We start from the raw sequence: 15,623 nt of genomic DNA on the forward strand, positions 1-15,623 counted from the left end.
CTGTCGAAGCAGTCTCAGCTACTTTTTGGCAAAAACAACTATGAATCCTGGGGCAGTTTAAACTCGAACAACTTCATGTCGGGGGGCAATGCACAACCCTTCCTCTATATTTTATTACCATTATTCATTCTCTGTAAAGAAAAAGTCGGTTGTGGTAAGTTGTGGTTCTTCAATACATCTTCTGAACATGCTGCCACAGGATATAATGCACTGTTTCCCATTTCAGCCACTAGAGGTCAGTTTTTCATTAATTGAAGGAAGTAATAAACAAAAGCAAAAGATTTCCCTATCTTATCATCTGTTTACCATGGAGTTTGTGTGTTTATCTATCCCTGATAAATAACTGTCCCTGCTTCTACCTATTCTGCCTTTTGCAGAGATTCTGAATGTGGCTTTTAACATTTCTGTCATTATTTTCACAAGTGTGCTAGTGAAACTAATTCTTAGGAGACACAGCCCATCCTTCACATCTCCAGAAGTTACATCTGGTGATATTTTATCTAATGAGATCTAGATTACATACATAGTGTTCAGATAAGGTGAGGAGGTTTCGGGGCTGCACCAATGCACCTGTTGACCCCCCCACACACACACCATCCACCTGTTGCATGCGCATCACTCCACCTGACCAAATCAGGACATACATAGAGCAACTCCCTTCTCACTCATAGCAAATGTGTGGATGCCGGGGTGGGGTGCCTGCAGAATTGGGCTGCAGTACCTCTACCTCCCCTTACACATTTATTGAATACATTGCTGGGGAGGGTTCAGCTTTCTTGCACACACGTATGTAAATGCATAGGCATGAATATTAATATCAGGCACAATGGCATGCAATTTTGAGCATGCCACTTCATTTTTTAAAAAATTATCTTCTGCACGTTAATATATTATGGGTCAATTATATATGGATCAATTATATATGTGTATGTAGATCTTTCATTAGAAAACAAAAACAAATCCCCACTTGCTTTTAAACCAGAGCAGGATAACCAGAGCATTTACCAGGGTAAATGAATGCCATAGGCAAATAATAACCTCCAGCAATGTGCAATGTCGTGTAGGTAGAGATCTGTGATAGAGAATAGGAATGCTGCAGAAATGTGTCCCTGTTTGCACCTGTGAAATGATGGCAAGTATATTCATATTTAAACTATATTGGGGTGGGGGAGAGACTTAGTGAGAGTTCTGAAAACTTTTGTCAACATAACCTGACCCTGCATGAGAGACAGGGCTATATAGCTCAGTGCATATACGTAAGTGGTCTCATGTTCTATCTCTGGCCTATGCAAGTAGGCCTGGGACTGTCTTCTGTCAAATCCTAGGGAGCAGCTGCCAGTCAGTGTAACCAATAATGAGCTAGATGGACCATTGGTCTGTCTGGCAGCTTCCTATGCTCCTGTGAGGGTGAAAAACTGCATATGATGAAATTGCAAAACTGCCATTTGGTCTCTTCTTCCCAGGAACCGACCGTTGTCTGGAGCTGCTTGTATTCTGCTCCATGATGCTTGGGGAAGAGAAGTTTGGTACTTCTGAGTGTTCAGAGAGCTAAACAGAAATTAATAATCAGGCCTGTAAGCTTAGTAGTGGTACCTCAGGTTAAGAACTTAATTTGTTCTGGAGGTCTGTTCTTAACCTGAAAGTGTTCTTAACCTGAAGCACCACTTTAGCTAATGGGGTCTCCTGCTGCCGCTGCGCCGCTGCTGCACGATTTCTGTTCTCATCCTGAAGCAAAGTTCTTAACCCGAGGTAATATTTCTGAAATAACCTGAAATAGTGCTTCAGGTTAAGAACTTTGCTTCAGGATGAGAACAGAAATCTTGCTCCGGCAGTGCGGCGGCAGCAGGAGGCCCCATTAGCTAAAGTGGTGCTTCAGGTTAAGAACAGTTTCAGGTTAAGAACAGACCTCCAGAACAAATTAAGTACTTAACCCGAGGTACCACTGTATTATTTTTCCAGAGTGCAGATGGAGAGCTCAGAAGAAGAAAATAATGACTTCTTTAAGCCATAGTAAGTTCGTGCCTCACGTTTCCTGCTTGTAATTAACAGTTTTCAAAAGGGGGCTGCAGTTGTTGTCATTATCCGTCCATCTTGAGATACAGTGGAGTGCTCGTCTGGGGGTGAAGAAAAACTGCTGCATTAGCAGTGCTGAAGTGACCTCCCCAGGGTGAAAGCCTGGGCACTGTGTATGGTTCAAAGGAAAGCAGAGCAATACGTTTTGGCACCAGCTTGGTTGCAGGAGTTGCCAGGAGGCGTACAAGGTGCCATCCAACCATCTTAGAAGAAGAAGAAGAGTTTGGATTTGATATCCTGCTTTATCACTACCCAAAGGAGTCTCAAAGCGGCTAAGAATCTCCTTTTCCCTTCCTCACCCACAACAAACACTCTGTGAGGTGAGTGAGGCTGAGAGACTTCAAGGAAGTGTGACTAGCCCAAGGTCACCCAGCAGCTGCATGTGGAGGAGCGGGGAAGCGAACCCAGTTCACCAGATTATGAGTCCACCACTCTTAACCACTACACCACGCTGGCTCTCTTAGGGACTCCACTTTGGAATTGTGCAGGGTTTACTTCTTCGCCTTATCTTCTCCCATAAGGCAGCGGAGATTTAGGATCAGAGCTTTCCTTCTCCTAGATAGGCTACCTTCCCAGGTTGACAAGACCCATCTGCCCCACATTTCCCTCTACTGCAGGTGCAGAAACCACCTTCTTGACCACTGGATCCACTATTGGTCTCATCTGCTCAATCTGCCGGAGCCTGTCTTTGCATGCAAGGGAAGTCCCTAAGTCACCGAGGGTTTCAGACCCATCGGCTACCTTCACCTGGTTTAGCCCACCAAAACAGTTCCCTGGGTGTGGCTGCTGTTGTGCGCTGACAACTTCTACGAGCCACAAGTGAAAGCTGAGTGCAGGGTGGGGACCAAAGGTGGACAAACAACCCCAGAAGGAGCATGGTGTGTCCCCCCATCAGAGGTACTACCCCTCCCCTAAGAACCCATACACCCTCATGACTTTCCTGGCTGCAGTGTGAGCCAGGAAAAATCATGAGGTATCATAAACAAAATTCTGAATAAGATTTGGTACATAGGATTTAACATTTCTACTTGTTCATAAATAATCCCAAGGTCCTTCCATTATCTAGCCAAGGCAGTTAAAGAACAAGCTCAAAATTGATTTTAACCTCAAGGGGAAATTGTGCTCTGCTCAATGGCCTCATGGGAGATCACAAGCTTTCTTGTTTGATCTTCACCAGTTAAATCCTATGTACCAAATCTTATTCAGAATTTTGTTTATGATACCTCATGATTTTTCCTGGCTCACACTGCAGCCAGGAAAGTCATGAGGGTGTATGGGTTCTTAGGGGAGGGGTAACATTGGGGGACGCAGGTGGCGCTGTGGGTTAAAGCCTCAGCGCCTAGGGCTTGCCAATCGAAAGGTCGGCGGTTCGAATCCCTGCGGCGGGGTGCGCTCCCGCTGCTCGGTCCCAGCGCCTGCCAACCTAGCAGTTCGAAAGCACCTCCGGGTGCAAGTAGATAAATAGGGACCGCTTACCAGCAGGAAGGTAAACGGCGTTTCCGTGTGCGGCTCTGGCTCTGGCTCTGGCCAGAGCAGCTTCGTCACGCTGGCCACGTGACCCGGAAGTGTCTCCGGACAGCGCTGGCCCCTGGCCTCTTAAGTGAGATGGGCGCACAACCCCAGAGTCTGTCAAGACTGGCCCGTACGGGCAGGGGTACCTTTACCTTTACCTTTAGGAAAACATTTCATGGTTTAAAAATGGGAGGTGGGGTTTGAAGTTTAAATGCATGTCCTCCAAGGCCAGTTTGTCATGGCCAACAGATCTGGGGTGGAACTAGATAGTGAACTTTAAAAAAACAGCCTTGCTGTGTGTCAAGGTGATGAAGCGCTGTAGACACAGATAGCTCACATGGGTAGGCAAACTAAAGCCCAGGGGCCGGATCCAGCCCAATCGCTCTAAATCCAGCCCGCGGACGGTCCGGGAATCAGCATATTTTTACATGAGCAGAATGTGTGCTTTTATTTAAAATGCACCTCTGGGTTATTTAAAATGCACCTCTGGGCACCTCTGGGACCTGCCTGGTGTTTTTACAAGAACAGAATGTGTGCTTTTATTTAAAATGCATCTCTGGGTTACATAATGAACTTTATTACGGTCACAGACCAGGATTAAAAAAGCATATAGATAAAATAGCAGTTAGGATTTTTTGGCCGATAATTGTTAGAGCAAATGAGGACAAGGAAACAGGCATAAAACATCCGAATAAAATACAAGATTAAACACAGATAGTGGATGGATAAAAAACTAATAATTAAAACAGATAAGAGCTAAAAACCAACAAAGACACACAGTTAAAACAACTGTAAGAGCATAAGAACTAAGAGACTCGCAGATAAAACAGCTATAAGAGGCTGCAGAGTAGAAGCCTCTTAAATAGAGGACACTCACCCCCCCCCAAAAAAAAATATAGTCCAGCCCCCCGCAAAGTATGAGGGACTGTGGACCGGCCACCTGCTGAAAAAGTTTGCTGACCCCTTTCTTTGCACAGGGAATGAAAGGGTACCAGGATGAAAGGCCACCCCACACATTAGGTTTTCCTTTGAGAGGAAATATAAGGACAAATAACCAGGCCAAAAATGAAGGTTCAAAGCTTTATTGCCTAAAAATATTTAAAACCTGGAATGGAAAAGAGGAAAATAGCAGTTGGAGTGAAGATACTTCCCTACCTAGCAGACTAACCCAAAATTCATACGTACGGAGAATGGAGTGTACACCCCCACCCACCCCCAAGGCTAGAGATCCTGGCTGTAACAAACAAAAACAGGAAATAGTTGAGGCTTGCTCTTTGGATTTCTGCTGTTTAAGTCTCCTCTCACCCCTAGGGACCACTCTGGGGTCTCCTGGGCTCTGCACCTGCCTAGTGTAATTCAAAACAAGCCCTTTCCCTCCTCGCATGGCTCTTGATCCCCACTCCAACCATCCGGCAAGGTTGATTTGATTTCGCCTCCCCCACGCCCCATTCTCGATGTAGATCTTTATTCTCTCCTTGTTCCTGATGCAGATCTTCCCTCCCTCATTGTCCCCTGGTTGTACTTCGCCTCGGGTGCCAAAATGCCTTGACCCCGCTTTCTTTCCTGGACCCGTCCCACTGTCAGAAGCTGGCTTGCTTCGCCTGGCGCTTCCCTCGGGACCAGCGAGAGCTGGGCCGTGTCCCCCACGTCCCTGGGCGGGCCTGACTCTGTTTGGACTCCCTTCTCAAGGAGCACCTCCTCACCACCTGTTGTTGTTGTTGTTTAGTCATTTAGTCGTGTCCGACTCTTCGTGACCCCATGGACCAGAGCATGCCAGGCACTCCTGTCTTCCACTGCCTCCCACAAACTCATGCTGGTAGCTTCGAGAACACTGTCCAACCATCTCGTCCTCTGTCGCCCCCTTCTCCTTGTGCCCTCCATCTTTCCCAACATCAGGGTCTTTTCCAGGGAGTCTTCTCTTCTCATGAGGTGGCCAAAGTATTGGAGCCTCAGCTTCAGGATCTGTCCTTCCAGTGAGCACTCAGGGCTGATTTCCTAAAGAATGGAGAGGTGTGATCTTCTTGCAGTCCATGGGACTCTCAAGTCTCCTCCAGCACCATAATTCAAAAGCATCAATTCTTCGGCGATCAGCCTTCTTGATGGTCCAGCTCTCACTTCCATACATCATTACTGGGAAAACCATAGCTTTAACTATACGGACCTTTGTCGGCCACCTAAGCCCCCCTTTTTGCGCGCCCCGGGGCAAGCGCCTGCTCCGCCTTATCCTTTCCAACCCGCTGCTGCTGCTGAGGCCGCCACTCTTCGGCCAGATCAAACCCAGCTACCCGCCGCCCCCACCCCCTCTCTTCCCAAAGCAGCTGCGCTTTCTTGACCCCGCTTGGGCCGGCGGGCGTCGGGTCCCTTTCATAGGCAGCCGGCCCGACTATCTGGGGCCCGGGCGATGCGCGCCGGCTGGATGGGGAGGCGCAAAGCTGCTCCTCCCTGCGATCGCCGCGAAAAAGTCCAGATCTAACACTCCAAGAGGGTCTAATAAACCGCAAGCCACATTGACCACCCCCCTCTCCAACTTTTTCCTCTGCAATTTTACGCGCGCTTGTTTTCACGGGGATCCGCGGCGCTCCCTTCCGAATCCAAAGGCGCAGGGCTGCGCAGCGCACAAGGAGGGGGCGCGGGCCTGTCGGCAGGAGGGAGCAGCCCCCAAACATGAAATGTCTCGACGTTTTTCCTCCAGCCCCCTCGGGGCGACGAGCGCCTGCCGGGGCGTGGCTAGAGCCCATTAAATGCGCCTGCTTTGGAGGCGGCTGCGCTGCGCTTTCCGCTCGCTTCTCGGCCTAGCGTGGCATTTCGCTCCCCCCTGGGCGCCCGGGAAATCATGGCCAAATACGTGGAGCTGTGCACCAAAGCGAAGATGCCCATTCTGGGCCTGGGCACTTGGAAGGTAGGTGTTTGTCGTGTCAAGAAAGAGGGATGATAAGCGGGTCTCTTGAGGCCGATGGCATCTTCCATCTGCCCACCACCTCCCAGTTCATGCTTGCTGGGCGATCTTTTTCCTCCCCTCGGACAAAGCTTTCCACTGCGTCTGGCAGCATCCAAAGGAATTAAAAGCTTCGCTTTCGCTTCGTTTTGCACGCCCAAAAATAGGGTGCACGTTTGCTGCTTTTGCAGTTTTTACTTTATTTTTGCTTTTTCCGGTTTGCCTTTGATCAGATCTGCCTCTCGGGACACTCTCGTCTCCGTATCCCCTTTAATATATTTTGCAGATTTTGCTTAATTTGTCTTTTTGGTGGTATAGAAAGCGGAGCAATTCCTTATTCTGTGAAATGCAAGCAGCTGTTATATAACATTCCTTCCTCTTTCCTTGAAAGCCCATTGTTAAGATTAGCAAATTGCATGAATAAAATTCCTTGTGCTGTGCTGCTTGGATATTTTTTGTGGGGAGAGGGGCAGAGACATTACTGGAATAAAAAATATGGGTCAGAGTTAGTGTGAAACTGGTTTATAAAATGGATTTCTGGAAATGGTTTGGTCTATTTTATATAATTGATTTCAACTTTGTTTAAGACTGCTTTCTAACACAGTTTTCCTCCATTACCACCGTAACATTAAAAAATATATTAAAAAATTCTAATGCCAATAATTCTGATGTACCTCCATGCCCAGGACTGCTGCTCTTAAACTCTATAATTTGGCAGTAAGCCGCCCCCCCCCAAAAAAAAAAAACTTTATGGAATTAATAGGGGTGAAGTGCACATTTACCAACTTCTTTTTTCCTGTTGGGCCCTTAAGTGTTTTATATGTGTCATAAAAATTCTGCAGGAAGATTGCTTTTGTCTTCACTGACTGCTGGGGGAAAATATTTGCCTTCCAAATTATTATATATTTTTTTATAATTTTTTATTAATTTCCACAAAAAGAATACATAACACATCACATTTTCCACTTTAACAAATTTTCCAATTTTGGACATCCCTCAGCCTCTCTGACAATCATCCAAATTTAATTTTTAAATACACAGTTCTTAAATTCACTATTGCCTTTCGAAAACCATTTGAAACCTATTTTTCTTTTTTGCAATATTTCTTTAACTTTTACAGAGCTTCTTTAAATGCCACTAACGTTATTTCTCTATCACTTATACCTTCCCAATAGTCCACCAACTTTTTCCAGTCCTCGATAAACTTTTGATCTCGTAGATATCTGATCTTCCCTGTCAATTTATCCAGTTCTGCATAGTCCATCAACTTTGTTCTCCACTCCTCTAATGTTGGTACTTGTTCTTGTTTCCAATTCTGAGCCAGTAGTATTCTCGCCGCTGTTACTGCATATTGGAAAAGTTTACAGTCCTTTCTATTTATTTCATTTCCTATAATTCCTAAAAGAAAAGCCTCTGGTTTCTTAGCAAATGTATATTTCAACATTTTCTTCAGTTCATTATAGATCAGTTCCCAGAAGCTCTTCACTTTTTTACATTCCCACCACATATGATAGAAAGTGCCATCCTTTTCTTTACATTTCCAACATTTCTTACATGTTTTATACATTTTTGCAAGTTTTACCGGTGTAATGTACCATCTATACATCATTTTCATTATATTCTCTTTTAACGCTGTACATGCAGTAAATTTCATGTTTTCATTTCATAATTTAATCCAATCATCCATTTGTATATTATATCCAAAATCCCTGGCCCATTTTATCATAACTGATTTTACTTCCTCGTCTTTGGTGTGCCATTCCAGCAAAATTGTATACATTTTAGATAATATCTTAAATTCATTATTTATTATTTCTGTTTGAAATTTCGACTCTTTCTCTGCATATCCATGTTCCTTGAGATCCTTCTTAAACATTTCATTTGTTTGTAAATAATGCAACCAGTCATATACATGCTCTTTTATCTCTTCATAAGGTTTCATTTTCCATCTCCCCCCTTCCTTAACAATTAACTCTCCATATGTAATCCAATTTTTCCTCATATTAGTTTTTTTAACACTCATAACCTCTAGTGGAGACAACCAGTGTGGAGTTTTTGGCTCGAGTAGGTTTTTATACCTATCCCAAACTTCTTTCAACGATCTTCGGAAAATGTGGTTCTCAAAGCCTACATGACTTTCTTCTTTCCAGGCCATAAATATGTGTGCCACCCAAATCTATTATCAAACCCTTCTAGATCTAACAGCTCCGTATTATCTAATTTTATCCATTCCTTTAACCAGCAGAGACATGCCGCTTCATAATATAATTTCAGGTCTGGCAGGGCGAAGCCTCCTCTTTCTTTCGCATCTGTTAGTAACTTAAATTGAATTCTAGGCTTCTTACCCTGCCAAATATACCTTGAAATTGTTCTTTGCCATTCCTTAAAAATAGCCGTCCCTCTGATTATTGGAATTGTTTGAAACAAAAACAATAGTTTTGGCAGAACGCTCATCTTTATCGTTGAAATCCTTCCCCACCTCGATAATTTCATTCGTCCCCACACCTCCAGATCTTTCTTTATTCCATTCCACACTGGTATATAATTGTTCTGATATAAATCAATACTCTTTGGGGTTAACCAAACACCAAGATATTTCACCTTCTTCACTATTTCTATTCCTATTTGCTGTTGCATTGTCTCTTATCGTTTCTTGATCCATATTCTTAGCAATTATTTTGGTCTTTCTCTTATTTAATTTAAAACCTGCCACTTGGCCGAATCTCTCCACCTCTTCAAGAATATTTTTGGTACTCTCTAGAGGTTCTTCCACCGTTAAAACCAGATCATCGGCAAAGGCTTTAACCTTATACTCATTCCGGCCTAATTCTACCCCTTTTATTTCCTTATTTTCTCTTATAGTATTTAGAAAGACTTCTAGGACCATGATGAATAACAGTGGCGAAAGTGGACATCCCTGTCGCGTACCTTTGCTTATCCCTATTTCTTCCGTAATCACATTATTTACAATTAGCTTAGCTCTTTGTTCAAAGGGACGCAGGTGGCGCTGTGGGTTAAAACCTCAGCGCCTAGGGCTTGCCGATCGAAAGGTCGGCGGTTCGAATCCCTGCGGCGGGGTGCGCTCCCGCTGCTCGGTCCCAGCGCCTGCCAACCTAGCAGTTCGAAAGCACCTCCGGGTGCAAGTAGATAAATAGGGACCGCTTACCGGCGGGAAGGTAAACGGCGTTTCCGTGTGCGGCTCTGGCTCGCCAGAGCAGCGATGTCACGCTGGCCACGTGACCCGGAAGTGTCTCCGGACAGCGCTGGCCCCTGGCCTCTTAAGTGAGATGGGCGCACAACCCCAGAGTCTGTCAAGACTGGCCCGTACGGGCAGGGGTACCTTTACCTTTACCTTTACCTAGCTCTTTGTTCAGTGTATATTGCCTTTATTCCATTAAGGAATTCCTTCCCCACCTCCATAAATTCCAGATTCTTTAACATAAAGTCCCATGATATATTATCAAAGGCCTTTTCCGCATCCACAAATATTAACATTGCTTGTTTCTCATTCCTGGCAGTCAGATATTCCAAAATATTGATTATATTCCTTACATTATGTTTCATCTGTCTGCCAGGTAGGAAACCTGCTTGGTCTTTGTGAATAACTTCTTGTAATATTATTTTGATTCTCCTCGCCAGGATACTTGCAAAAATTTTATAGTCCGTATTTAACAATGAAATTGGCCTATAATTTTTAACTTGTGTCGAATCCGAATCTTGTTTTGGAATAAAGGTAATAAACGCTTCCTTCCATGTTTCAGGTATTTCTTTCTCCTTAAGAATATTGTCCATAACTTCTTTCAAAGGTACTGACACGATGTGTTTCACTTCTTTGTAATAACGTAATTTGCCTTCCAAATTTTTGCAGATTGTGTAAAGGTAAAGAAGCTTCACTGGGGAAATTTTTTGGCAGTAATGCAGAATTATTTTATGGACGCTTAGTTGGAAGTTCAGTTCAATGAGTCTCTTTCAAGGAGTGGCAGAGAACGTTCTCATCCTGCTAGATTTTATTGGCTGCCTGAAGGAGACTATTTGTAAAAACAATGAAGTTTCTTTTGGTCTCCCAAGCTTTGCTAATGCCATTTTTAGGGTTTAAGCTGTGTAAGAAAACATTTATTTTTATTTCTTAAAAAAAGAAAAAGAAAACACACAGCGGTTTTTTTAAAAGGGGAAGGCGTTTTTGCAGCTTGAAAGAGAGATGCTGCAAGTATCGCTTCCTCGGATTTCGATGTCCCGAGGTGAGTGCCTTGGCTCATGTAGCCAAAACAGCCCTACCCATGCTCAGGGGGCCGGAGGTATCAAAAGGCATTGGAGAACCAGAGATTTGCAGAAATTAAAAAAGAAAATGCTTAAGAACAAATCCCTAAGGGGATAGAGGGATAGGGAACCACCTGGGAAGACGAATGTAATCATTGATTTTTAATGAGGACAGAGCGTCCTCAATGTCCATGAAATGCTGAGTTGGGGACAGAAAACTGGGTAGAAATGGAGTATGCTGGAAGGTATGGGCTATTGGAACACTTCACAAAAGCAGCTATCTTATTTATTATAACATACACATTTTGCTTCTCCAATGAGCTCAAGGTAGTATGTGTGGTTCTTCTTCTCCTCCCCATTTAATCCTCATAAGGTTAGGCTGAGAGAATGTGAATGGACCACCAAGTTCACCCAGTGAGTTGCATGGCAGATTGAGGATTTGAACCCAGGTCCTAGTCCAACACTCTTAACTGCAAAACCCAACCACTAAGCGTAGCTGCAGGCTCCACTTAAATTTGAAGCAAGTAAGATAAACGGCGGTGGGGGGATCTGAAGAAGCAGCTGGCAAAGTTTGTAGAGAAAATGCGTCTTTAATCTTATTCCAGATCTGTGTTGTAGAGAAATAACTTCCTTTTCTTACAAGGAGCAGCAGCAACTTCTGTTTTGTAGAGGGCCATTTTATTTTAATGAGGAAAAAGTGGAAAACGGCATTGTTGGTTTGCTTGTTTTTCTTTTCCAGTAGTTTGAAGATAATCCTAAGGGTCGACTTAAAAAGATGATGTTCTCATGGGACAAAAAGACATAACGTGCTGGTGAATTTCTGGAAGCCAGCCTTGCAGTTCAGTCTGTTTTGGCTAATCAGAGGCTTAGCATAGTTCAGCCTTCTCCATTCTGGTGTCCTCCAGATATTTTGGACGGCAGCTCCCATCAGCCCTGGGCACAAAACATCTGGAAGAACCCAGGTTGAAGGAAGCTGGCGAAGAGGATGAGCTTTGCACTGGGCAAGCTCACCTCTACTGAGTACTTTTTATTATCTGAGCTGCTTGGAGGTTCCCCACCTTTTAGGCCCCAGGAACCATTTTTTCCTCACAAGCTTCTTCTGAGAGCTCTGAGCAATCAGGAGCTATAGCTTCCTGCCAGTCAGGCCTTGCTAATTTGCTTCTTGGCCCCCGCAAGCCCTACTGCATTACCTTTCAGGAGGTGTGCTTAGAAAGGTAACAAAGATCGATTTCATTCCCAAGGGTGCTGGAGACTTTAAATGAAGCTTCCATTTGACTCTGCAGCAAGCCACACACCCTCTATTGAGAACTTGATGGACAGGCTGATGCAAGCTTTCTCTCTTCCTCAGACTGAACCTGTTTTTGCTCCACCCCACCCCACCCAAAAGGATTTTTGTTTCTGAAGTGTGTTTACTGTTTGTTGTTGTTTCAACCACCATGGTCATATCAACCACTGGAAAAAAAGAATATACGTCCTTTACAGTATATACATAAATATAGCATTAAAACACAATCACATACACTCACACAAACATGATACTAATAGTTTTTTTATATTCCATTCCCAATTAAATCTTTACAGTCCACATTATCCTCAATTTTGGGGCAGCAACTGCGAACCTCACAAATTTGTCCTCCACAAATTTGTCGAAACAAGACAACAAATAGGTGATCACTTGATCAGCCGCATCACGTCTCTTACTTAGCAAATCAAGGATAAACTTAGTTCTTGGTTCAGAATACAGAGAGCAATATAGTACATAATGTATAGATCTTCTGCTGCTTGGGTACCAAAAAATTTGGTACTACCAAATTTTCCTGTAGCATCCCTCTAAATATTCTGAGGGCATAGTGTGAAAACGCAAAGCCAGAAATGCTTTCCTAAGTGAGCAGATGAGTAAAACTTACAGATAATTCTCAAAAGCATGTGTTACTTTAATTAAAAACAACCTTGGAAAGAACAATGTTTTTTGGATTGCCTGTAGATCTTTATTTCTTAAGATTCTTTTGTACTTAAGCAGATTTTGTAGCCTGTTGCTGCCTTCCTCTTGTGTGTAGATAATGCCACTTCGACTGCAGAAGGAGCAGCCCTCAGAACAAAGTTTGCTAATAATATATACAATAACTTGTATTTAGTGTGGAACAGCCAGTGCCAACAAAAATAAATAGAAGAAAGCTTATGAGAACCAGAGAGGTTCTGGGGCTGTGCACTTGCCACACGTGAATTCCGTGTGCGGCCCACCCTGTGGCTGCATGATTATTATTAAAATATATTTCCTGCCATTCCTTCGAAAAGGAGCCAACAAAGTAGTAAAAACATTAAAGATAAGAACATCTAAAAGTGTTCAAAAATAGCCACATACCCTCATAATTAATAATTTCAAGGTGCCAGAAACTATCTTTCATTCATCAAATGTATGGGTGAACAGGAATGTATTTAAATTCCTCCTGAATGTTAATAAAGAGTGGGACAGACACACCTCGCCAGGAATTTTGTTCCACAAGTGGAGAACAACCACCAGGAAGGCCCTGTCAGAGAGCTGCCCCAGCCTGGCAGCACTCGGTGGCATGGACTGGCTCTTTCCTGCCAATCATTGGGCCAGAGATTATTTTGAGAGAGGTGCTCTTCTAGGTACTTTGATCGCCAGTCATTCAGGACCTTGTACACTAGTACTAATAACTTGGACTGGCCTCGCAGCTCACTGGAAGACTGCCAGTTTTCTATGTTCACCACATAGACAATATGTCAATGTTTCAGCCTGAAAATTATTCCCCACCACCCCAATACACAACCTTTTGTTGGCAGTTGGTTCATTTCAGTAAGCTAGAGGTCTCGGTGCAATCCAATAAATGTTGGGCAATTCACTCTGCCGATGATTAGCAGTGACACAGAGTCAGTCAAGCAGGATCTCTGGCAGTAGGGACCCATCTGTCTCAAACAAGATTCCCTTCTCCTAATTCTTCAATCTAATAAACACTGCAGCCTTTGGCCTTTAATATTGGTGGCGTCTAGACATCCTTAATGAAACGGGCCTACAAATTTATTTGCCATTTGCTATTTTGCTAGATGCTTTGAGGGATAGCCAGATCCATCTCCTGGTCTACTAGTTCCAGCAAGCCCTTGAGGGCCTGGACTTCTCACAGGCTCCCAAGTCTTCCTGTGACGTGCCTTGCATCTGAGGGAGGAAAGAAAAGCACACGCCTGAAAATATAATTTGGGCAGCCGAATGCCATTTTGATTACGTTCATTGCCTGGGGCTCAGATTAAAGCATATCCAGTAATGTTACATCCAACAGCTGCCCCAAAACTGATGACACTAGTAACTGAGATGGCTCAGTTGGTAGAGCATGAGACTCTTAATCTCAGGGTTGTGGGTTTGAGCCCCATATTGGGCAAAGGATTCCTGCATTGCAGGCAGTTGAGACTAGATGACCCTCATGGTCCCTTCCAACTTTATGATGCTAAGTATTTTTAGTTGTGCCTATTGATAAGCTGCAAACCACTCCAGTATTTTGCTAAGAAAACTCCATGGACATAAAAAAGGAGAAGCTTTGAGAAGAAAGCGAGAGTTTCCAAGGCATGCTCTGGTTCATGGGGTCACGGAGAGTTGAACATGACTAAGGCGACTACAAAATTGATAAGCTATATGCTTGCTTGCCTTTTCATGTTTGTTAAATGAACTGTTAACCATTGGTACAGGTTTTTTTAAGTGTTATATTGTAGTGATATTATACCTTTTATTATATAGCCACTGTACTATTTAGACTGCTTTTTATGTGAGCCGCTTTGAGCACAGCTGAATATGCAGAAAATTGTATTACAGTGGTACCTCTGGTTACGTACTTAATTCATTCCGGAGGTCCGTTCTTAACCTGAAACTGTTCTTAACCTGAAGCACCACTTTAGCTAATGGGGCCTCCCGCTGCCACTGCGCCACCGCTGCGTGATTTCTGTTCTCATCCTGAAGCAAAGTTCTTAACCCGAGGTACTATTTCTGGGTTAGCGGAGTCTGTAACCTGAAGCGTGGATACATACAGGATTGTGGAGCAAAGAGGAAGGTGTAGCAAGTTAATGGGATGCTTGAACAGGATTTCTCTGTTGTTCAGTCCCCACCAGGGAAAGTAGCAGAGGCTGTGAAGAAAGCCATTGACGTGGGATATCGCCACATAGACTGTGCCTATGTGTACCAAAACGAAGAGGAGGTTGGCAGCGGAATCCAAGAGAAAATCAAGGCCGGTGTTGTAAAGCGTGAGGACCTTTTCATTGTCAGTAAGGTATATACATTTATACCCCACTTTCCCACCTGCTGGGCTTTGAAAAGTGGGTTGCAACAAGATTTGTAATGTACTCCTAAACTTTCTTTTTTGCTTGATGCTGACTGTCCCCAGAGAGAAGGGCCCATCATATTTTACCAATGGGCCACTTTCTAGATATTTAATTGATAATCCATATATGACCGGGGAGCTTCTTACCTTGGCAGGTTCCAGCAAGAGGAGGTGCTTCCTGAGTTATCCTGATCATAAACTATTTAGGGCTTTGAATGTTAAGGCGAGCACCTAGCATTTGGTTTGGGAATAGACGAGGAATCAGTGCCGTTTGTTCAGGACCAGTGAGATTTATCCCATACACACAGTCCAGGTTGTAACCTATGTTTTCATGGAATCGTAGAACTGTAGAGTTGGAAGAGACCCCAAGGATCATCTAGGTCAAACCCCCACAGTACAGTGTGTAGCAGTGTGTAGCAGTGAGGGACGTTATCATGGATGTGAGTAACTGGCCAGGCTAGGAGAGACCAGAGCCAGTATGCCAGCCCCAGCTGATGAAAGATGGTTGGGCTTCCAAAGAT

The 15,623-nt window shown here is 44.0% G+C and overlaps 1 protein-coding gene across 1 annotated transcript in view; it reads left to right on the top strand.

Moving 5' to 3' along the window:
- The first annotated feature begins 6,277 nt into the window (after positions 1-6,277).
- Positions 6,278-15,623, top strand: part of AKR1B1 (aldo-keto reductase family 1 member B) — a 30,178-nt gene continuing 20,832 nt past the window's right edge. Inside the window, exons 1-2 of the mRNA XM_079993019.1 lie at positions 6,278-6,484; positions 14,884-15,051. Of these exons, the coding sequence (XP_079849145.1) occupies positions 6,419-6,484; positions 14,884-15,051 (234 nt within the window). The 5' untranslated portion in view covers positions 6,278-6,418. The remainder of the gene's footprint in view (positions 6,485-14,883; positions 15,052-15,623) is intronic.

The sequence above is a fragment of the Podarcis cretensis genome (assembly GCF_951804945.1).
Source record: "Podarcis cretensis genome assembly, chromosome: 10".
Classification (NCBI taxonomy): domain Eukaryota; kingdom Metazoa; phylum Chordata; class Lepidosauria; order Squamata; family Lacertidae; genus Podarcis; species Podarcis cretensis.